This window comes from Canis aureus, chromosome 27 (genome assembly GCF_053574225.1).
Source record: "Canis aureus isolate CA01 chromosome 27, VMU_Caureus_v.1.0, whole genome shotgun sequence".
Lineage (NCBI taxonomy): Eukaryota > Metazoa > Chordata > Mammalia > Carnivora > Canidae > Canis > Canis aureus.
Window position 1 is genome coordinate 16,997,158 of NC_135637.1, and position 22,028 is coordinate 17,019,185.

Consider the following 22,028-nt stretch of genomic DNA (forward strand, 5'->3'; position numbering starts at 1 on the left):
GCCATGGTGACCCAGGACTTTCGAGCTCAAACCTCATGGTCTGATGGGTCGGTAGGCAGGGAAGCAGTGACCACAGAGCCCTCTTGGGAAACAGAAGGAGCACTCAGACCAGTGCCTAGCAAAGTCCTCCTACATAGGAGGACCTCAGAATTGAGTTTTTAAGATGTGTGGGAGTTAACCAGGCCAGGCCAAGCCAACAGAACATGCCAGGGAGAGGGGCCGGACAGAGCCATGGCAGGGAAGTAGGAACCAGTTTGGCGTGTGCATTTTTCCTGGTAACTGTAGAACATCTTCCCCACTGGGCTCTAAGTTCCAGGAGGGCAGAGAGGAAATCTGCCGTTCTCGTGCTTAGACCCAGTGACACATGGCAGGTGTGCAGTGACTCTCAGACAAATAGCTGGGAGCATGCAAATGGTTGGTGTGAGTACACAGGGCCAGGCAGGGAGGCCCACGTCCCTACTCTGCCTTTCCCGGCAACATTACAGCTATGTGGTGGCCACCCCTACTGACTCTGGGGTGCTGCAAGGATTAATTAGCCATCTAAGTGGTGATTATTTTGCTCTTCTCCAGCTAAATAATCAGGGAGGCAGCCAGCTCCCTGTGGTGGCCTCGGAGGCATCCACTTCACGTCCGCCCTCCAGGTGGAGGCCTGCAGAAGTGCGGTGGGCTACAGGTTTCCCACTGTTGGGCTTCCAGTGCTGTGGTTGGGGCTGTCCTACCCTCACTTTGCACCCAGATGCTCCTCCTTCCCTGGGGAGAAAGAAGGGACTTGGAACAGATTTAGCCCAAGGGAGCCCACAGCTTGCTTACATTTCTCAACCCTCGGCTTGTCCAAAAAGATCCTAGAGTGAGCTCTGGAGGCAGGCAGATCCAAATTTGAACCCTGGTTCTGACATTACTGTGGGTAGCGCCCTCTGGCCAGTCACCTGCCCGCTCTGTGCCTCAGTTTCCTCGTCTGTGAGAAAGGAGATCATTCTGTTTACCTCGAAGGGCTTTAGGGAAGATATGAGGTGAGCTAGAAAGTAAATTTTAAATAAAACAGGTGAAATTTGCCTTCGGCAATTTTTGATAGGTAGTAGATGCTCAATGTGTGTATATGCTTTTCTTTTTGCATGTCTTCCCTCATGACCCTCACAGGTCAAGACTCAGCAGGAGGTTGGAGATTGGAGGTTGATCAGAGGCTCAGAACCCATTAAAACTTGGCTGACCTCTGACTCTTCTCCTCAGGGCTCAGAAATGCCAAGGTCAGAATGGCCCAAGGAAGGAAGGAGGGAGGGAGGGAGAGAAAGAAAGAAGGAAGGGTTACACTTCCTAGTTACCTATTTGTGCCCAGCCCTGGACAGGATCTTGGGGCAGCCTGGGTTTGAATTTGGCTTTGCCACTAGGTGAGCAGGCTCACAGCTTCAGGCTTCCACCGAGCCACATCTGTATAGAGGACTAGTAGATAATATTACCTGCCTCGAGGAGGAGCCCGGTGAGGAGCACATAAAATCATGAATTAGGGAGGCTTAGCAGAGAGTTTGCAGCCCCTGCTAAATCTTTGCTGTGAGGATAAGACCATTCTTGCCTTCAGGGGGCTGACAAAGGTAGGGGAGAGACACACACCAAAGAACAGGGACAGGACGGAAAGAGTGGACCCCTGGAATGCAGAGATGTATTCCCTTACTGTGTGCATATTCAGGGTCCCTGGCTCATCGCAGCCCTCTATAAATATGTGCTGAACGACAGCAGCAGAGGTGTGCAGGGGCAGCAAGATGGTGGCAGAGAGGAGGGGCGTGCTCTCTGGTTCCTGGTCGGCTTGGCCTTGATTGGCTTGCTGCAGGCCCCTGAGGCTTGGCATTACTGAAAACACACGTGTCCCTGCACTAGGTGAGGCAGGGATTTTCTGCAGCCAGGCTTCCAGGTCTAGGGCTGTTCCTGTTTTAAGAGGAGGAGACCATCATCCCCAGGATTTCAGCACTTTATTCATAATCTTGCAGCCTCTCAGAGGCAAGGGAGTCTTTGTGTATGTGTGTTTGTTTTTTTATTTAAATTCAGTTTGCCAACATATAGTGTAATACCCAGTGCTCATCTCATCATATCCCTCCTTAAAGCCTGTTACCCAGTTACCCCATCCTCCCACCCCCCTCCCCTTCTGCAACCCTATGTTTGTTTCCCAGAAAAAGGAGTCTCTCATGGTTTGTCTTCCTCTCTAATTTTTACCCACTCAATTACCCTCCTTTAGGAAAGTCTTTTTGACTGCGTGCCTGGCCTTTGTCTCTTTCTGGCCTAACATCCCACCCATCACTTGCCTGCTTTGAAGTTGTCTTGGTCCCTCCCCCCTTATGTCACTTCCAGACCTTTGCAATTCCTGTTCCCTGTGCTGAGAACACTGTCCTCTTGACCTCAACCCCATCTGGCTGACCTCTAACTGCTCACAGGCCTGTGTTAACATCTCACTTCCCCCAGGAGGCCTGGGCCTAAGCTGGCCCCAGGTGGGCTCGGTGACTCACCCATGTGCCCCCATGGTCCCTGGGTTACTTCTGTGTGCATCATATGATGCTCTGATTGCTGGCTTGTCTCCCCCAACCCCAACCCACCCCGGAAAAAACCCTCCAAGCCTGGTAAGAGCAGAAGCTAGGTCTCATATGTTTCATTTTTCTCCCTGGCCTGGTGCATGGTGCATGGCACTCAAAACACAGAGGATGAACTATGTAATTAATTGTGATTGTGGCAAAGGCACATTTGCTCTGAAGCAGGCTGTGTGCAGTCAGTGGAGAGGGTCTACTGGGAGTCAGACAAGCAGGTTCCATCTCAGTCGCTCCATTTATTAGCCATGGGACCTTCAGTGAGGCTCTAAGCCTCAGCTTTGTCATCTGTAAAGTGGGGATAATAATCATACTGATATGAAGATTAAACAAGATCATGCCTGTGAGTGAAGCTTTCTAATCACTGCAGCTCAGTAAGTGGTAGTCACAGTTTATTATTTAGTGAAGAAACAGAGTAGCAGAGGAGAGGGGGCCCTAGAAGGCATGACTCCCCCCCCCCCATTCCACATTCCCTAGGAGGAAATGATGATAATGTTGCCACTGCAACAGCGCAGAAACCAGTCACAGTGTACTTACTCCATGCCAAGCATGATCCTACTCTTTCTCTTTCTCTCTAAGATTTTATTTATTGATTTGAGAGAGAGAGACAGAGATAGTAACAGAGAGCACAAGTAGGGAGGAGAGGGAGAAGTAGGCTCCCGGCTGAGCAGAGAGTCCGATGCAGGGCTCAATCCCAGGACCCTGGGATCATGACCTGAGCCTAAGGCAGACACTTAACTGACTGAGCCACTCAGGCTCTACTCTCTTTACATCCATCCATCCATTCATTCAAAAAGTATTTTTGTGCTAGGTTCTAGAGACTCAGCAATGAACAAGACACAGTATCTGCTTTCAAGGTACTGATGTGAATGAGATGCTGAGATAAATAAGCGGTATGTGAGGTAGAGAAAAATAAAATGGAATGCAGTCGCAGGCGCCGCTGTTTTAAATATGGTCTGGGAAGGCCTCACTAAGAAGTGGACATTCATGCAAAGATTTGAAAGAAGCAAGGGGAGTGTACATGCATACATCTGGAGAAGAGTGTTCCAGGCAAGGGAAATAGCATGTGCAAAGGCTCTGGGGTTGAAGCATGCTTGGCAAGCTCAAGGAGTAACAGGTCAGTGTGGCCGGAGCAGTGGTGGGTGGGGGCAGGGCCCACTTCATGGACATGCAGCCTGTGCAAAAGGGCCCATGCCTGGTTTAATGATCAGCTGCCGCTGTCTTGAAATTCTAAATGATTTTTTAAGAGGCTCCACATTTTTCAGTTTCCACTGGACATTACAAGTTATGTAACTGGTCCTGGTGGTAGATACAGTCCCAGAGGCGACAGGGGACTACAACACCAGAGGCCTCTTCCCTGTCCCAGCCCTGGCCTGCATCCTGGCTTCCTCCCATCCTGCCATAGAGCCAGCCCTTCAGGGAGAGACCTTAAAATAAAACAATCTGCACATCCCACCCTGACACTGTCCTTGTGATGGTGGGAACAATTTCTTCCCTGTATTAGTTTCCTATTGCTACTGTAACAATTTTAAGTCAATTTAGTGGCTTAAAACAAATTTATTATCTTACAGTTCTGGAGGTTACAAATCCAAAAGCAGTCTTAAAGTCAAGCGTTGGCAGAGCGGTTCCTTGTGGAGGTTCTAGGGGAGAATCGGTTTCCTTGCCTTGTCCACTTGGAGAGGCTGCCTGCATTCCTTGACTTTGACCCCTTTCCTCTGCCTTTGGAGCACATCTATCCAACCTCTGCTCCCTTCACTCTGACCCTCCTGCCTCCCTCTGACAGGGATCTTTGCGATGACATTGTCTCTCCCCCCACCCCAATAATTCTGAGTGATCTCTCCTTCTCAAAATCCTTAACTGAATCACATCTGCACAGACACAAAATTCCTTTTGCCTTGCAAGATACCATCACAGGTTCCAAGGTATAGAATGTGGACATCTCTGGGGGCCCACTATTAAACCTATCACCCCACCACCACCCTCCCCATACCCTTTGAAGATATAAGGAAACTGAGGTCCAGAGAGGTGATGTCACCTTTGGGCAAAGTCACCTCCCAGCTAAAGGACAGACTTGCAACTGGGGCTCATGTCCATCTAGTTCCAGGTCATGGGCTCTAGACAGCCAGGAAGGAGGCATCTTCTGCCCATCTCTGCCTGTCTCTCTTCCTTCCACCTGATGCCCAGTGCTTTAGGAGGCAGGCAGGCTCAGGCAGTTGTGGCCAGAGCATTTGTGCCTAAGACTGTAGCTGACATGGGGACAGATAAGCACGTCCATCCACCTGGGACTGAGACAGAGGGAAGAGACCGCCTTTCTGCAGCTAACAGGATCCCAGGCCACTTCAGGCTTAATCATCAACACCTTATAATTGGGCCTCTCTTGGGTCCCAGGGAGCAAGGCCCTGTTTGTAAGGAGGCTCCTGATGTGCATGTTGCTGGGACACGTGGCCTAAGCCTTTCCTGTTCATGGGTCCGAAGCTCTTAAATCAAGGGAACCACAACCAATGAAATTGGGTGCATGCCTGCTACAGTTGAGGGGCAGAGCTCTCCTCCCAGTCTAGTGACTCCTGTGGGGCCAGCGGCAGGCCCCAAGGACTCTGTCAGCCGGCCCCTGGGGCCACAGCACCAGAGACCTAGCCTAGCCTTTGGCATGCTTTCTGGCCTCCACCTCATCCTGGGCATAGAAGCCAGAAGAGTAGAGAGAGGACTTTTTTTAGGAAATTGGGGATGTGAGGGAGAAAGTGACAACAGACATTTTGACTAGCTCTGGTCTTTTAATATCGAGTGTCCAAGATGTGATGGTGGGTAAGTGTCCATGCTGACATCAGACAGATTTGACATCAGTCTGCCCCTTACTAGCTCCGGGATCTTAGGCAAAATGATGAACTTCTCTGTAACAGAGCTGAGTATCCCCATCTGTAGATAAGGGTACTGATTTGTCCCCTGGCTCATGAAATTGTTACAGTTGGTTTAAAGAGTGGGCAAATTTTCTGCTTGTGTGGTTTTTTTTTTTAAAGATTTTATTTATTTATTCATGAGAGACACGCAGAGGCAGATATCGGCAGAGGGAGAAGCAGACTCCCTGTGGGGAGCCCGATGCAGGACTCAATCCCAGGACCCCAGGATCACGACCTGAGCCAAAAGCAGACACTCAACCACTGAGCCCAACCCAGGTGCCCTCTGCGTGTGGCTTTTTAAAAAATAACACATATAAGGTACAAAAAAATAACAAATAATTGTGTTTAAAAAGTAGAAAATTAATAGCACCTTAGAAACTCCCTGTGTGCGCATCCTGGGTTCCATCCATCTCCCTCCCTTCCTTTGCTTGTAAGAAACCACTTAGTTTTGCAGTGACCCTTCCCTTGTTGCCTTTATGTGTGGCTTTTTGTGTCCTTTCTTGCTGAGCTATTACGTATAACCCTACTGTCTTTCATACTTCCTACGAATTTCTCCTCTATTCTCTCCTGTTACCAAGCAAGGATGCTGCTGGTCGGAAGACCCGAACATTAAGTTTGTTGATCCTGTAATAAACTTAGAATTAATAGGCTCTGAGTGAGCACCTGAGGAACTTTACAGTGAATAAAGTCCTTGTACCAAGAACCTTGGACTTCCTAGAGAGAACGCAACAAGCCCAGGCTTTCTACTCAAACAAACCTGGATCTGAAAATCAGCACTGCCTACCAGCTTGAGCCACGAATTCTTTGAGTTCACACCAAGAATATTAAGTATCTACTGTATGACGGGCACTGTGTAGGTATAGGAGTGCCGTGAATGAAACAGACCGGGTCCCTGCTTTTGTTTGGTTGGGGAGCTCATCATTAAATAAACATGCAAACATGCAAAACTTCAAATTGTGATAAGCACTAGGCAGAAAATAATTCATGGGAGACTCATTTAGGGAAACGAGAAGGGCTTCCTCTGCACAAATGGCATTGAAAGTGAGACTTGTACTTCTTTGGCATCCGAGTTTGGTTCAAGTAAATTCAGTTTTCTCATCTGCAAAATGGAGCTGGAAAGTACCCTCCAACAGCTCTGCCCTTGGTAATAAGCTCCGACTCGGTGTCTGGCTCGGCGCGGGGGCAGTGTCATTCGCCCTCCTCCCTGTCAGCCATGGCAATGCAGGTTGCTGAGATCCGCTGAGCAGCTGTTGGTGAGCAGTGCGTGATGTTGAACCTGCTGCTGGCAAGTGAGCTGTGAAGGTTTCTGAGAGTCTCATTGGCCCCTCCGCGGCTGATGGCTGACCCTGTGGGTGGGAGAGAGGAGAGAAGAAGGTATGTAGCGCTGACAACAGGAAGTCCTCCTCCTCCTCTGGAGAAGGTGACGAAGAGTGATACAAAGGCTGCGCTCCTGGACCACCTCCCAGCTCTGCGGCCAGTCCTCTCCCCTTGCAGAGATGCACACCAGCCCTTACGGTGCTGCGCCGTGGGTTTGTCACGTGGAACAGTGACCTGTAATACAAGCTGTCCCCTAGGCCGTGGGCAGCCAGCACGCGAGGCCGTCGCCGCCGGGCCCCGTGGAGCAGGAACCGGGACAGAGGTGCAGGGAAAGGGAGCGGCCGGGGTTCGAGGCCTTGCTCGGTGCGTTCCCAGCCGGGGGCTCGGGGCAGCTCCCTGAGCGCGCTGAGCCGCGGAGCCCGCGCCGGGCGGGGCGCAGACGCAGGAGACCCCTGCCGCCCGCCGCCCGCTCCCTCCTCCCGGGGCGGCTGGCACGTGCCCGCGGCGGGGCTGCCGGAACCGAGAAGGCGGCTTCGCCCCTCGCCGACAGCGACCTCCTTTGTCCGCAGAGGTCAGCGAGCGGCCGGCGCGGGGCGCGCGGAGACCCCGGGGACCCCGGAGCCGCGGCGCGCAGAGCGGGGCGGCCGGGGGCGCGGGGCTGTGACCTCATCGGCCGGCGCCGTCCCGCGGGGCCATGAGATCATGAGATGCCGGCGCTCGCCGAGGAGTCGATTTGTTGGGAGCGCGGGGACAGCCGGCCGCCCGCCGCGGTGATCTCATCCGGGCCCGGGGGAGGAGGAGGAGGAGGAGGCAGGCGGCCGGGCCGGCCCGCGCCGCCCGGAGGGGGATTAATGGCTGCCACCGGCCGGTGACGTCACCGGCAGCGCCCGTTGCCGGGTAACGAGCGGCCGCCGGCCCCGCCCCCCACCTGCCGCGTTCTCGTCTCCATCCTGGCTTGCCCGGCTCTTGGCTTTTTTTTTTTTTTTTTAATTATTATTTATTTATTTTTTTGGTATTGAGGTACAACTTACATGCTGTAAAATGATCTAATTATAAATGTACAGGCTCGATGAATTTTTGCATATGCATGTATCTATATGTAAAACATGTATATGTATGTCCATATGTTCCAAGATCTCGGCGCTCTTCAATAGGAATGTAATGCAAGCCGCCTAGATAACTTCACATGTCCCAGCAGTCACGTTAAACAAGTAAGAAGGAGCAGGTGACATTAATCTAATCGCGTATTTTCTTTTACCCGGTGTGTCCAAAGTAGTAGTATTTCAACAGGTAATCAATACAAAAATTTTAATGAGCTCTTTCTCTTAAGTCTTGGACGATCCCTGTGTATTTTATACTTTCAGTACATCTCAATCTGGATTTAGCCACACTTAAAATGCTCAGTAGCCGTGTGACAAGTGGCCACTGTATTGGGCAGCACAGATATAAAACATTTCCAGCTCCCAGAAGCCTCCTTCATTCCTCCTTCTGGTCAGTACCCCTGACAAGGGCACCCATTATTCTGACATCCATCGTCCCTTTTCAGTTCTCTCCCAGGCCCCACATGCACACATCTTGTATCTTTTGTTTCTCACTTTAACTCCTCGGGTCTGCATCCTAGTGGCTCAGAGCATGGGAAGTCAGACTGGATTTGAACCCTGTCCCTGCCCCTGTCTAGCAGTTGAACAATCTGCTTTGCCGCTTTGAGCCTATGTTTCGTCACGTCTTAACTGTGACTGGTGATAACAGGGTCCATCTCCTTAGGTTCTCGGAGTCTGGGGCAGCATGTAGGTACTAAGTGTTCCAAAGAGAAATTTCATCACCCAACTGTGAGCCAGTTCTAGTTCTCTTTCTGCTGGTTTCTTCTCTCTTCCCTCTTGTAATTCTCCCAAGGAACTTAGTCTCCCACAATCTATTCCTCCCTCCCTCTCTCTGTTGAGCTTTCTCATCCAGGAAATGGGAACGGGCCATAACTAGCCACCAGGGAAACAGCAGACGTGCAAATCCTGGCCCATGCTAAGTGCTTGATAAGGAGATCACTCTCTGCTCCTTTCCCCTCCTGCATGATCACCTGCCCTCCTCTAGCCTTCCTTCAGCCCCTGTTCCCTCAACACTTCTCCCTCCCACCACTCCTCGCTGTTCTGAAGTCACTTTCCAGGGCCGTCCCCACTGGCAGCCTTCTTGAGATGGAGAAGACTAGTTCAGGCACGGATGGCACAGCACTTCAGAAGTCGCTGTTCTCTGTATTGTTCTGAAGGGCTCTGTGGTCACCGTGCAGCCTCCAATCATAGCAGACCCACAGGCCTCCTGCTCTGCCTGCCCATTTCGGAGCAGGAAGTCTCCATCTTGGTCGCGATCAGAAGCTAATGAGCAGGGCAGCCCCGGTGGCTCAGTGGTTTAGCGCTGCCTTCAGCCCTGGGCGTGATCCTGGAGACCTGGGATCAAGTCCCACATCAGGCTCCCTGCATGGAGCCTGCTTCTCCCTCTGCCAGTGTCTCTGCGTCTCTCATGAATAAGTAATAAATAAATAAAATCTTAAAAAAAAAAAAAAAAAAAGAAGCTAACGAGCAGTTCAGGGCAAGCAAAGCAAATGTGGGGAAACCATACGGCAAGCTGAGGGGCTCTTTGCTCTTCCCCGGGGCCCCTCCAGCCCAGGAGGCTGGATGCAAGTCCTGCTTATTTCCCCCCATGGGAAAGGAGGGCTTTGCAAGGACTTCGTGTGGCCTTGTGCTAGCTTTAGCTCGGGGAAGCTTTCCAGCCTCCTTTTCCTGACACCCCTTTTCTATGGCTGGGGGAGCTGCATCCCCCTTCCCCTGCAGTTCTGATAAGGCTATCAGCCATGGTGTCTGGTCCACCCTGACCATGTGACCAGGCCCAACCAATCATAGAAGCCAGTGGCCTCCTTTGTCCTCTGAGCTGGGTTCCAAAGATGCAAAGATGGAGGCTTGCTATTCCTTTGGTGAATGGGTCCAGGGAGAAACAGATCTCTCTTCATGTTGGAGTTAAAGCTTTAAGAGTATTGGCTTGGGGGCAGCCCAGGTAGCCCAGCGGTTTGGCACCTGCCTTCAGCCCAGGGTGTGATCCTAGAGACCCGGGATGGAGTCCCACATTGGGCTCCCTGCATGGAGCCTGCTTCTCCCTCTGCCTGTGTCTCTGCCTCTCTCTCTCTCTGTGTGTCTCTCATGAATACATAAATAAAATCTTTTTTTTTTAAGATTTTATAAAATATTTTTTTAAGATTTTATTTTATGTATTCATGAGAGACATACAGAGAGAGGCAGAGACACGAGCAGAGGGAAAAGCAGGCTCCATGCAGGGAGCCTGATGTGGGACTCGATCCCGGGTCTCCAGGATCACACCCTGGGCTGAAGGCAGGTGCCAAACCGCTGGGCCACTGGAGCTGCCCTAAATAAAATCTTAAAAAAAAAAAAAATAGACATCTTTGGCCACATTGTTTGCACTCCTGGACCTAGCCATACTGGAACCAAAACACCTCTGCCTTTACAGTTTCATGACCAGTGCAACACGATCTTTCTCTAACCTACTTCAAGTTAGCTTTCTATCACTTACAGCCGAAGTGACACTACAATACAGACTCTTCTACCAGTAGTTCCTGTAACAGTGCTTAGAAATTCAGAATGGGGGATCCCTGGGTGGCTCAGCGGTTTGGCGCCTGCCTTTGGCCCAGGGCGCGATCCTGGAGACCCGGAATCGAATCCCACGTCGGGCTCCCGGTGCATGGAGCCTGCTTCTCCTTCTGCCTATGTCTCTGCCTCTCTCTCTCTCTCTCTCTGTGTGTGACTATCATAAATAAATAAAAAAATTTAAAAAAAAATTCAGAATGAAAGGAAAGAGAAAGAAAGAAAGAAAGAAAGAAAGAAAGAAAGAAAGAAAGAAAGAAAAAGAAAGAAAGAAGAAAGAAAAAAAGAATGAGAAAAAAGAAGGGAAGGAAGGAAGGAAAAGAAGAAAGAACAAAAGAACGAAAGAAAGAAAGGAAAAGAAAAGAAAGAAAGAAGAAAAAAAAAGAAGAAAAGAAAAGAAAGAAAAAGAAAGAAATCCAGAATGTCAGAGCTGGGTCAAAACCCCCATCACACACAAAACAACATCGAGGCCCAGAGAGGGAAAGCATCTTGCCCAAAAGCCACACAGCTACAAAGGATGCACCCCCAACTATCTGACTTCCAACTTGGTGCTTTGACACCATTTCCCATTACACATGTTTACAGATGACAATCAGTTCTTTTCCATCCTGCCTTCCTCATCCACTGCCATCCTGTTTAATGAAGCTTTCATTCATTTTGTCTGAAAGATGTTTTATACTTGCCAGACTGATAGCAGGGGCTGTGGTGCTCTCATGTGCCAGGCACCTGACTCAGTGCTTTACTAGCAGTAGCTCATTTATCCTCCCAGCCACCCTAGGAGATAGGTATTACCTTTAGTCCGTTTTACCATTGAGAAAACTGAAGCATAGAGGGATGAAGTGACTTACCCTAGGTTGGTCGGTAAGAGACAGTCTGAATTCAAGTCCAAGTCATCTGACTCCAGCATCTGTGCTCTTCACCACTGTACTCACTCAGACTCCAGGGCCTTACCAGCTTGGAAGAGGCAGAGCTGGGACTTGCACCCACTGCCACAGCCCTTCTTCCTTCTGCACTTCATGTCTTTCCCACATGGTGCACTGGACAAGTCTCTTCCTTTCAGCCTCACCGTTTTATAAACACTTCCTTATACACAGACCCTCACTTCCTAGCACCTTCAGCATTAGGGCTCTCTCTGAGTTACCCTTGTGAAAAACCTAGCTGTTTGAACCATGACCATTGAGCCCACCCATTGACTCATTCACTTATCCATTCATTCAATAAACATTTGTTGATCACCTACTAGATGCCAAGCCCCCATATTAGTTAGAATTGGAATAAGCTAATAACAGCAAAGAACCCAAGATAATTGTGGCTTAAATGTAAAAAGAGTGTATTTCTTTCTCACATAAAACCCAAAGGTGAGCAACCTAAACCTAGTAATGTGACACCTTTCAGCTCATTGTTTCACTAATCCTAGGGTATGGGACTTCTGCTCATGGTCCAAAATGGAAACTAGAACACCAGCCATCAGGTCCAAGTTCCAGACAGCAGGATGGAGGAAAGGGGGGAGAATAAGGTGAAAGTTTGTCTTAAGTTATCACATGACATTTATACTTTATCTTAGTGACCAAAGTGGCATCTAGATGCAAGGGAAGCTGGAAGATACAGTCTTTTGTTCAAGGTAGTTCTGCATCCAGTTACAAAGTTGAGGATTCTAGGACTAAGGAAGTAGATGAGAAAGGTTAGGGTGACATCCAGCAACTAGGGACCCACCCTGATGAGGCATAGGGGAAAGGTGGTGAACAGGATATGATTCTCTGCACTCATGAAGCTCACAGTCTAGTCCGAGAAACATGTAATATTTATTGAGTGCTTACTCTGTGCCAGGTGCTTCTTGAAGGTTCTCAAGTGTTTTTGATTCAGGTCCTCTTCTCTCCTTCCTTCCTTTCCCTTCCCTTTCCCTTTCCCTTTCCCTTTCCCTTTCCCTTTCCCTTTCCCTTTCCCTTTCCCTTCCCTTTCCCTTCCCTTCCCATTCCCTTCCCTTCCCTTTCCCTCCTCTCCCTCCCTCCCTCCCTCTTTCCTTCCCTCCCTTCCTCTCTTCCCTCCTTCCTTCCTTCCTTGATTTTATTTATTTATTCATGAGACACACACAGAGAGAGAAAGGCAGAGACATAGGCAGAGGGAGAAGCAGGCTCCCTACAGGGAGACTGATGCAATACTCAATCCCAAGACTATGGGATCATGACCCGAGCCAAAGGCAGATGCTCATCCACTGAACCACCTGGGTGCCCCCTCTTTAAACTTTTCAGAAGTATTGAGAACCGAAGGAGCTTCTGTTTACATGAGTCACAGCTATCCACATTCACTGTCATAGAAATTAAAACTGACTTTTTTGGGGCACCTGGCTGACTCAGAGGAGCATGCCACCCTTGATCTCAGGGTCATGAGTTCGAGCCCCATGTGGGGTGTAGAAATTACTTAAATAAATACAGCTTTAAAAAAGAACTGTGATCTTTGTATAATACTAATTAATTAAAAATAGTCAGCCAATTGCACATTAACATTAATAACATAATCTTAATGGAACATAATTGTATTTTTTAATTACTGAGAAGAGAGGCATTTTATTTTTTTATAGATTTCTTTAATACCTGGCTCAAGAGAAGATCCCTGCATTTTCCCATTTGTTGCAAATCACATGTCATAAGCCTTAGGAAAAACTCCAATGTATACTCGGTAGAGAGCAAAGGTGTCAAATAATGTGTTAGTGTTATTATGAAAATAGTTCGACTTTACAGACTTCCCGGAAGGGTCCTGGGGAACCATCAGGGTCCCAGACCATGTTCTGAGAAACACTGATTTACTCGGATGCTTGTGGGAATCCTATACAGTAGGCACAATCACAAGTTCTCCCCCGAAGCAGAATAGATTTTGGGGAGGTGATCCATGGAAACTCAGGGAAAGAATGGCAAGGTAAGATGGGGGAAGGAAATGACCAGGTTGTGCAGAAGTGAGCAGGAGCCTCATGCACATGCAAGGTGGCCATATGGCTCCAGTGTAGACAGGGCCACATGGAAAGGGCTGGATAAGCTGTGTAGACTTTGTCCTCAGGGCAGTGGGGAGCCATGGAAAGTTATAAGCGGGCATCTTCAATAATCAGATTTCCCCAAGGAACATCCTAGGAGGAGGCACAGCTGTCTTTCTCCGCATAGAATCGTGGCTGGCTTTTTTGGCACAGTCCTGGAGTGCTAACCAGCCCTTAGCCAGCTTTAAAAAAATGCTGGCAAACATTGGCTGCCAGCCACATACCAGACTTACCCAGGAAACTTGGCCTATGGGTCAGCCAGCACCCAGAGTGGCTGTGACGTCTTTCCTTAGCTCTTTACTCCAAAATGAGCTTCCTTTAGCTGACAGGCAGTTGGAAGAATAATACTAATAGAAATATTTTATTTTATTTATGTTTGTAAAGATTTTATTTATTTATTTGACATACACAGAGAGAGAACACAGCAGGGAGAGGGGCAGAGAGAAAGGGAGAAGCAGGCTCCCCACTGAGCAGGGAGCCTAATCTGGGGCTCAATCCCAGGGTCCTGGGATCATGACCTGGGCCAAAGGCAGAGACACTTAACCAACTGAGCCACCCAGGCGCCCCCAGTATTTTAATACTGTGACACATCACACCTTGTTTTAAGCTCTTTCTGCATGTGACTTATTTTTCTGACCAGGAAGGATTTAAAACTGACCTCTGGAGCCAGCCTGTCTGGGTTCAAACTTTTTCTCTGCCACCTACCAGCTGTGTGACCTTGAGGCACAGACCTAACCTCTCTGTGCCTCAGTTTACTCTTCTATATAATAGGGATAATGATCTCCTGTCCCCCAGGTTGTTGTGAAGACCAAATAAATTAATACAAAGTGCTTAGAACAACACCTGGCAAGTAAATAGCCCTCAGTGTATATATTTGTTATTATTAGCATCACAACCCTTTGAGGGATATATTATTACTACATCCATTTATGTATGAGGAGGACATTGAGGCCTACTTCCTCATGCAGCGGAGATGTACTGAGCATCCTCTTTGATGCCAACCACCATTCTAGCTTCTGCAGACAGAAATAAGTACTAGAAAGACACAGAGCCTATATTGCAGGGGCTTACCTTCTCATCACACAGAAGTATACACTGTGTCAGAGGGTGAGTACGATCAAGAACATGAAAGCAGAATAAAGAAGGTGGAAAGGAGCAGGGTGAAGTGGGGAAGGAGTGCAGGGGTGTTGCTTTATGTACATCACTCTGTGACCTTCTCGATGAGGTGACATTTGTGCCAAGATGTAAGGGAAGTGAGGGAGCCAACTTGGCAGATCTCAGGAAGAAGGGTGCTCCAAGGAGAGGGAAGAGCAAGTGCAAAGGCCCTAGGGTAGGCCTGCGCCTGGCTTGTTTTTGGTTTTGTTTTTTGAGAAATGGGCCCCATCACACGTGTGGGCAGGGAGCAGATCTTACAGGATCTGGAAGACATGGCAAGTCTTTCAAATGTCACTCCGAGTGAAACAGATTTTTCACAGGTTCAAGCTCAGGGATGATTTGATCTGCCTCGTATTTTGAAAAGCTCATTTTAGATACCGTGTGAATGAAAAAAAACATAGAAGGACGAGGACACAGGGGCAAGCAGAAGCAAAGAGCTGTTTCTAATAGGATTTGTAGATGGATTGGATGTTGGTTATCAGAGAGAGGACAATCAAGATGATTGCAGGGGTTTGAGCACAGGGAGAGGAAGTACCTTGCCAAAGGTAGACAGCTAGACAGTAGCAGAGCTGGGATTTGAACCCGATCAATAGAACAGAAGACCTGCATCCATATCACAGGCCGGCTGTGTGCTCCCTGTGTCAGTCTGCTCAGGCTGTTCTAAGAAAATACCACAGACGTTTATTTCTTACAGCTCTAGAGACTGGAAGTCCAAAATCAAGGCTGATTTCTTCCTGATGAGAACCCTCTTCCTGGCTTGCCAATGGCTATCTTCTTTTTGTGTCCCCACATAGGGCAGAGAGAGGGGAAGGGGGGGGGGAGAGAGAGAGAGAGAGAGAGGAAGAGAGAAGAGAGAGAGCACACATGCATGCAAGCTCTGTCTCTTCTCATAAGGGCACTGATCCCATTCCTGAGGGCTCCAGCCTCATAACCTCCCAAAGGCCCCACCTCCTCATACCATCACATGGGGGTTAGGTTTCTACATAGGGATTTGGTGGGGGATTTGATCCAATCCACAGCACCAGCTAAATAGCCTTAGATAAGTACTTTAGTTTTTTTGGGTTTGTTTTGTGTTGTGTTGTTTGGCTCAAAACAAATACCATGATATTATCACTTATGATTCCATGGGTTGGGAGTTCTATCAAGGTATGCCCGGGATAGCTGGTCTCCACGTGGTGTCTACTGGGGCAGGATCATCCGAGATCACCTGTTCACTCACAGGTGCGATGCATCAGCTACAGTGGCTGGAATGATCTGCCCAGGCTCCTGTGTCCCAGACCTGAGTTCTCACTGTTGGCTGGGTTCCTTGCCTCTTTCTCCAACCTATAGTCTCAGAGCCTCTTCCTCTTTATAGGTAGAAGCAGAACAGTACAGAAGTTAAGGAACGGGATTTATGTACATCATTCTGTACATCTTGGCACAAATGTCACCTCATCGAGAAGGTCACAGAATGATGTACATAAATCCTCTTCACGTGGTCTCTCTTTGTAGCCTGGGCTTCTCACAACCTGTAGGAGGAAGAGGAAGGCCAAGCAAAGAGGAAGGCCGTGGAGGCTGCCAGGTATGACAGGGCCCAGGCTGGGAAGTCCCAGACAGCACCTCAGCCTCCTTCTGGTGGCCCTTAGTTCTCTTGAACCTCACGTTTCTCATCTCCAAAAGAAGTCAGCAGTAATAATGCCCATAACCTCAGATGATCATGAGAGTCCTTATTGGCTCCTGTCACATACTGAGGCCTTCCTGGATATCTGGGTCTTAGGTTCATTTGCCAGGTTGCACTGGCTTGCCAGAGCCAATGGTTAAATGTTCAAGAAACTTGCAAGCAGTTGTTAAACCCTTGGCAGCTTAAAATGGCCCTTGTGGGAATATTTACACCACAGAAATTGACAAACACACAAATCAGGGCCTTATTTGGTTGTATTCCAGAGACCTGGTTTGCCTGCACACCACTATGTGTGTGTGTATATGTGTGTGTGTGTATATATATTTGTAAATGTGTGTACATATGTATATATATTCAACCCCATTTACAGATGAAGAAACTGAGGCTCAGAGCCATTAAATTATTGTCTAAAATCAACCAATTTAGTAGGTACAGATCTGATCTTAGAGTCACAAATCCCGTTCCTTAACTTCTTCTGTACTGTTCTGCTTCTGTAGATGAGAAATATGTATGAAAGACATTCATAAACAGGCAAAACTATAAATATTATGAATTTTGATTCAGAAAAAGATCTTTCATCCCTGTCCACCCAATTCTTTATATATTACACTGTTAATAACTATCTTTTTAAAAAGATCTTATTTATTCATGAGAGACACAGAGAGAGAGAGAGGCAGAGACACAGGCTCCATGCAGGGAGCCCAACGTGGGACCTGATCCCAGGACTCCAGGATCAGGCCCTGGGCCGAAGGTGGCGCTAAACCACTTAGCCACCCGGGCTGCCCAACTATCTTTTTGTTTTAAAGATTTTATTTTATTATTCATTCATGAGAGACAGAGAGAGAGAGGCAGAGACACAGGCAGAGGGAAAAGCAGGCTCCATGCCAGGAGCCTGATGTGGGACTTGATCCCAGGTCTCCAGGACCACACCCTGGGCAGAAGGCAGGTGCTAAACCGCTGAGCCACCTAGGGATCCCCATGTTAATAACTATCTGATTATGTGTCACCTCTCACCCCCAAAGTTCTTCAAATCCCCTTTCCCACCTAGGTGCATTCTCAAAAATTCTCCTCTGTTCATTTCTTCTGCTTCTCCGCTGCCTGCTCTCCTGCATTTACCACCACCCCCTCCCAGAGTCAGCCCTCTGTTGTTTCCTTGTTTCCAATGTCACTTTGTGGGTAACCCCCCTCCCATCCTGGCAGTATGGAAGTCAGCTCAGAATTCGCCTTCCCATCTCTGTTGCTCCAGCCTCCCCCTTTCTCAGAATCCCAGCAGAGAACTCTTCGTGCGCCCTGGTCCCATGGCAGTTGCTCCTGCTCCCCTTCACGGGTGGCAGGGGGGCCAGACAGACTCACAATCTGATCACTTTCCTTGTTCCCTGACACCCCAGAGAAACCACACATTCCATTTGGTGGTCGTCAGAAATAACATGCTCAAGAAACCTGGAATTACAAAGCTGCTTAATTAGAGAGAGATGGTTTCACTGGGATATGCCCAGTTTTCCCTGGTGGTTGTATCTCCTTCTCCAAGTGGCCCGCCTCCCCCCCCCCCCCCCCCCCCCCGCCAGCAGCTAATTGCTACCTTTAGCATGGTGCCACACAGACACTCGCTCCCTTTATTTTCTGTGACATCGGTGCTTGCTTCTAAAGAGAAGTTCTCTCTTCCACCTCTCCTTCTCCATCAGTGAACTTGAGGAGCTGACATGAGTAATGAGGGTGGAATCTCTAGCCCCAGAAAGGTCCCCAGTTATTAAACGAGCATCAACTCTCTGCTAGATGCTGGCAACATGACCGGGAGCCAGATCATCTCTATGCTTATGGGCCTCAGTCCAGTGGGAGAGACAGACACTAAAATAATTTTCTAGCTATTATGAGAAGTGCTCTGAAGGAGTGATTTAGTGGGTCTAACAGGAGCACCTGATCTAACTAAGGACTTGCGGGAGTCTTTTCATAGCACGTGACAGGTGGCTGACACCTAGACGATGAACAGGTGTTAGCTCACTCTCCAGAGTGTAGGGGACGGTATTCCATCTGCAGAAGAGTTTTGGTCTGCATAGTGAAGTAACAGAAGGAAGGGCCAAGAAGCTGGTACCTGAGCCTGCTCTGAAATTCTGGGGATGTGTTGGAGTCCCCACCATGGTTTGACTTATCCAGGTTCTGACATTTTATTTTATTTTTTTAAAGATTTTATTTATTTATTCATGAGAGAGGCAGAGACACAGGCAGAGGGAGAAGCAGACTCCATGCAGGGAGCCCGACGTGGAACTTGACCCCGGGTCTCCAGGATCACGCCCTGGGCCAAAGGCAGCACTAAACTGCTGAGCCACCAGGGCTGTCCAGGATCTGGCATTTTAGAACTGGGTTGGTAAGCCAGAGGCCACAAATCAAATATGCTCTTGACATCTGTTTTTGTAAATGAAGTTTTTTTGGAACTTTAGCCATGCCTCTATATTTACCTACTGTCTAAAGCTGGTCTTGTGCTTCAAAAGCAGAGAGGAATAGTTGTGACAGAGACTGTATGGCCCACAAAGCCAAAGTATTCATGAGTTAGCCCTTTGTGGAAAAATGTTGCCAACCTCTGATCTCCACCCACTAGTGGGCAAGTAGGAAGCTTGGGGCCTGGACCAGGGAACTAGCCCATAACTAATGGAATTTGAGAATTAGGGATCCAAAGACAGTGACCAAGCTCTGGTGGATTAAAGCAGTAGTAAGAAGGTGGTGGGTGGCAGGATCTGACCCCAGGCTATCTGGCTCTTGAGGTTGCACTCTTGACCACCAAGCCAGGCTGGTTGTGTAAGATTTGGCTGAGAGGGGAGAATAGCAGGGTCTGTCCCCAGAGTCAGCTAGATGCCAGCCTACAGGGATTTCCCAAGACACAGGGACATAGGACCTTTCATGAGATGGCCATGTCCTCACCCACCGTGAGGCCAGGCATACAGAGTAGGAGGCTGCCCACCAAGATGGCATGGGGCCACTGTCCATCCTTTCTGTCACTTCTGGGCTTCTAGAACACCTGTTCGTCCTCATCCTCCCTACATTTCCTTCATTATTCTGCTTCCTACTTATCCACTAAAACGGGGCTTCTCAAACTTGAATGTGCACAGAGATTGCCTGGGAAACTGGTCACATTGCAGGTCCTGTTCCAGCAGGTCTGGGATGAAGTTTGAGATTCTGCATTTCTAACCAACTCCTTGACAGTGCTGAGGCTGGTGGTCGAGTAGCGAGCCCTTCAAGCTTAGCTTAGATGGGTCTTAGAAGACTTACCTAGTCACTTCACCCCCACCTCATACCTTAGTTCTCCACCTTCCCACAGACTGCAGAGGGAACCAGCATTCCCCTCTGGGGCATATGTCCAGGGGTCCAGAACTGGTGGGAGTCTGGAGAGGGTAAAGGGTCCTTACAATGAGGACGGAGCCGTACAGTCACTTAGGTCAGGCATTGGGACGAGTGGACAACTGGATGCCCTTCCTTGGGCCTGAGAGATGTGGGCACATCTGCTTCAAAGAGTCCCCTTCCCCCACCCATCAAGATGGAATATCATGGGGTGGAGGTAACATCTCTATCGTCATCCCAGACATCATCCACTTGATGGATATGCAACATGTTTTTATAACCTTTTCCCCCTTCTAATGTGAACATCTCATATGCTCAGTACAAAAAAGGAAAAGAATTGGAAAAGGCAGAAAAACACAAAGAAAATAAGTGTTTCTGTATTTTATATCCTTCCCATTCAGAACTATTTGAATATTTCCTTGAGTCAAGAGATATCCTTCACCACAATTATTTTTTTTTTTACCTTTTGAAATTTTAGACTGAAGCAAAAGTTGCGAAAACAGTAGAGTCCTCACGTGCCCTTCACCCAGCTCCCCCTATTGTTAACATCCACTATGATCACAGAACAATGAGCAAAGCCAAGAAATTAACATCATTGCCCTTATTATTAACGAAACTACAGACCTTACCAGATTTTGCCAGTTGTCCCACTAACATGTCCTTCATAGTCCAGGGATTATCAAATCCAAGATTCTGTGTTGCATTCATCTGCGCTATTCCTTAATCCTCTCTGACCTGGCAATTCCTTGATCTTGCCTTTGTCTTTTATGACCTTGACACTTTCAAAGAGTGCTGGACCTTTTTTTAAAAGATTTTATTTATTCATGAGAGACACAGAGAGGCAAAGACATAAGCAGAGGGAGAAGCAGGGTCCCTGTGGGGAGCCGATGTGGGACTCAATCCCAGGACCCCGGGATCACACCCTGAGCTGAAGGCAGGCGCTCAACCACTGAGCCACCAGGCGCCCGAGTGCTGGACATTGCTTTTGCGGCACGTCCCTCCATTTGAATGTGTCTCGTATTAGTTCATGACTCAATTCAGGTTTTATAAATTGTTGACCAGAATTCACCACGGAGGTGATACTATGTTATCAGTGAATCACATTGTGCTGTCAGTGTAACTTACTGCTGAAGATGTAAATCTTGATCCCTTGGTTAACATGATAGGTGCTGGGTTTCTTCACAGTCAAGTTGTTATTTTTCAAGGTTACGTTTGAATGTCTGTATGGCTTTCTGTTAGGATCTTTACCATAATCACACCCTCTTGTTATACATTTAACTTACTTGTTTCTGTTTGGACTGTTACAAAGAATCCTGCAGTGACTGTTCTTACACATCTCAGTGCACATCCCTGATTATTTTGTTAGGATAAATTTCTAAAAACAGAATTGTTGGAGCAAATGCTATTCACGTTTCTAAGGCTATGCATGCATGAGGCAGGGATGGTTTCTTCTTTCTATGTTGGTTTTAATCAACTTTATTGAGGTATAATTTAAATACAAAACATGAGGGTGCTTGGGTGGCTCAGTGGTTAAGCATCTACCTGCTTTCTTTGCTCAGGTCATGATCCCAGGGTCCTGGGATCGAGCCCCACATGGGGCTCCCTGCTCAGCGAGGAGTCTGCTTCTCTCTCTCTCTCTCTCTCTCTGTGTGTCAAATAAATTAAATCTTTTTTAAAAACTAAATAAGTCAGTAAATACAAAAAATGCGCAGATTTGAAGCGTATTTTTCAATGAATTTTGGCAAATGTATGCCATTGTGTAACTAGCACCCCAATCACATTATAAAATATCTCTATGACTCCCAAAAGTTCCTTGATGGTTTTCATAGTCCTCCTCCTCACCCCAGGAAGCCACGGATCTGATTTCTATCACTACAGATTAGTATTAACCTATTCCAGGATTTCGTGTAAGTGAGAATTGTACAATATGTATTATCTTATAACCGTCTCCTTCAATTGGACGTAATGCGTGTGAGATCCATCCATGCTGTTGCGTGTATCAGTCATCTGTTCATCTTTATTGCTGAGCAGTATCCTATTGTATAAATATGCCACAATTTGTTTATCCATTCTTCCACTGATGGACATTTGGGCTGTTTCCAGTTTGGAGTTATTATGAATAGAATTGCTATCTGATTACTGGCACATAAGCAGACATATATTTTCATTTCTCCCTGGTACCTGCCTAGAAGGAGAGTTGCTGGGGCATAAGTAGATGTTCGTTTAACTTTATTAGACCCAACAGGGTGGAGTTATTTTTGTCTCCTTTTATAGCTCAGGCCACAGAAAGCTTGAGGGACTTGTCCAAGGGCAAAGGGAAGAAGGGAAATAGAATTTGTTGAGTGCCACGTCGTGCCAGGCACAGTGCTAGATGCTCTTCCCATTTATCTCAGAGAATCTTCAGAGCAACCCTGTAAGATAGGACATGTGGTTCCCATA

At 48.0% G+C, this 22,028-nt stretch overlaps 1 protein-coding gene and 1 long non-coding RNA gene across 12 annotated transcripts in view; one reads left to right on the plus strand and one right to left on the minus strand.

Annotated features, from left to right (window-relative positions):
* RNFT2 (ring finger protein, transmembrane 2) overlaps positions 1–22,028 on the plus strand; it is a 97,254-nt gene that overhangs the window by 32,638 nt on the left and 42,588 nt on the right. Inside the window, exon 9 of one of the 11 annotated variants that reach the window (XM_077875791.1) lies at positions 5,606–6,408. The exons of the other annotated variants lie outside the window; for them this stretch is intronic. Coding sequence (XP_077731917.1) covers positions 5,606–5,800 — 195 coding nt within the window. The 3' untranslated portion in view covers positions 5,801–6,408. Of the gene's footprint in view, positions 1–5,605; positions 6,409–22,028 lie in introns of those variants that run through there. 11 annotated transcript variants of the gene reach the window in all.
* On the minus strand, positions 6,402–7,420 carry LOC144299922 (uncharacterized). Its single transcript, XR_013366567.1, has 2 exons — positions 6,976–7,420; positions 6,402–6,807 (listed from the first exon to the last, which is right to left on the minus strand). It is a non-coding gene; the product is annotated as an uncharacterized LOC144299922 (long non-coding RNA).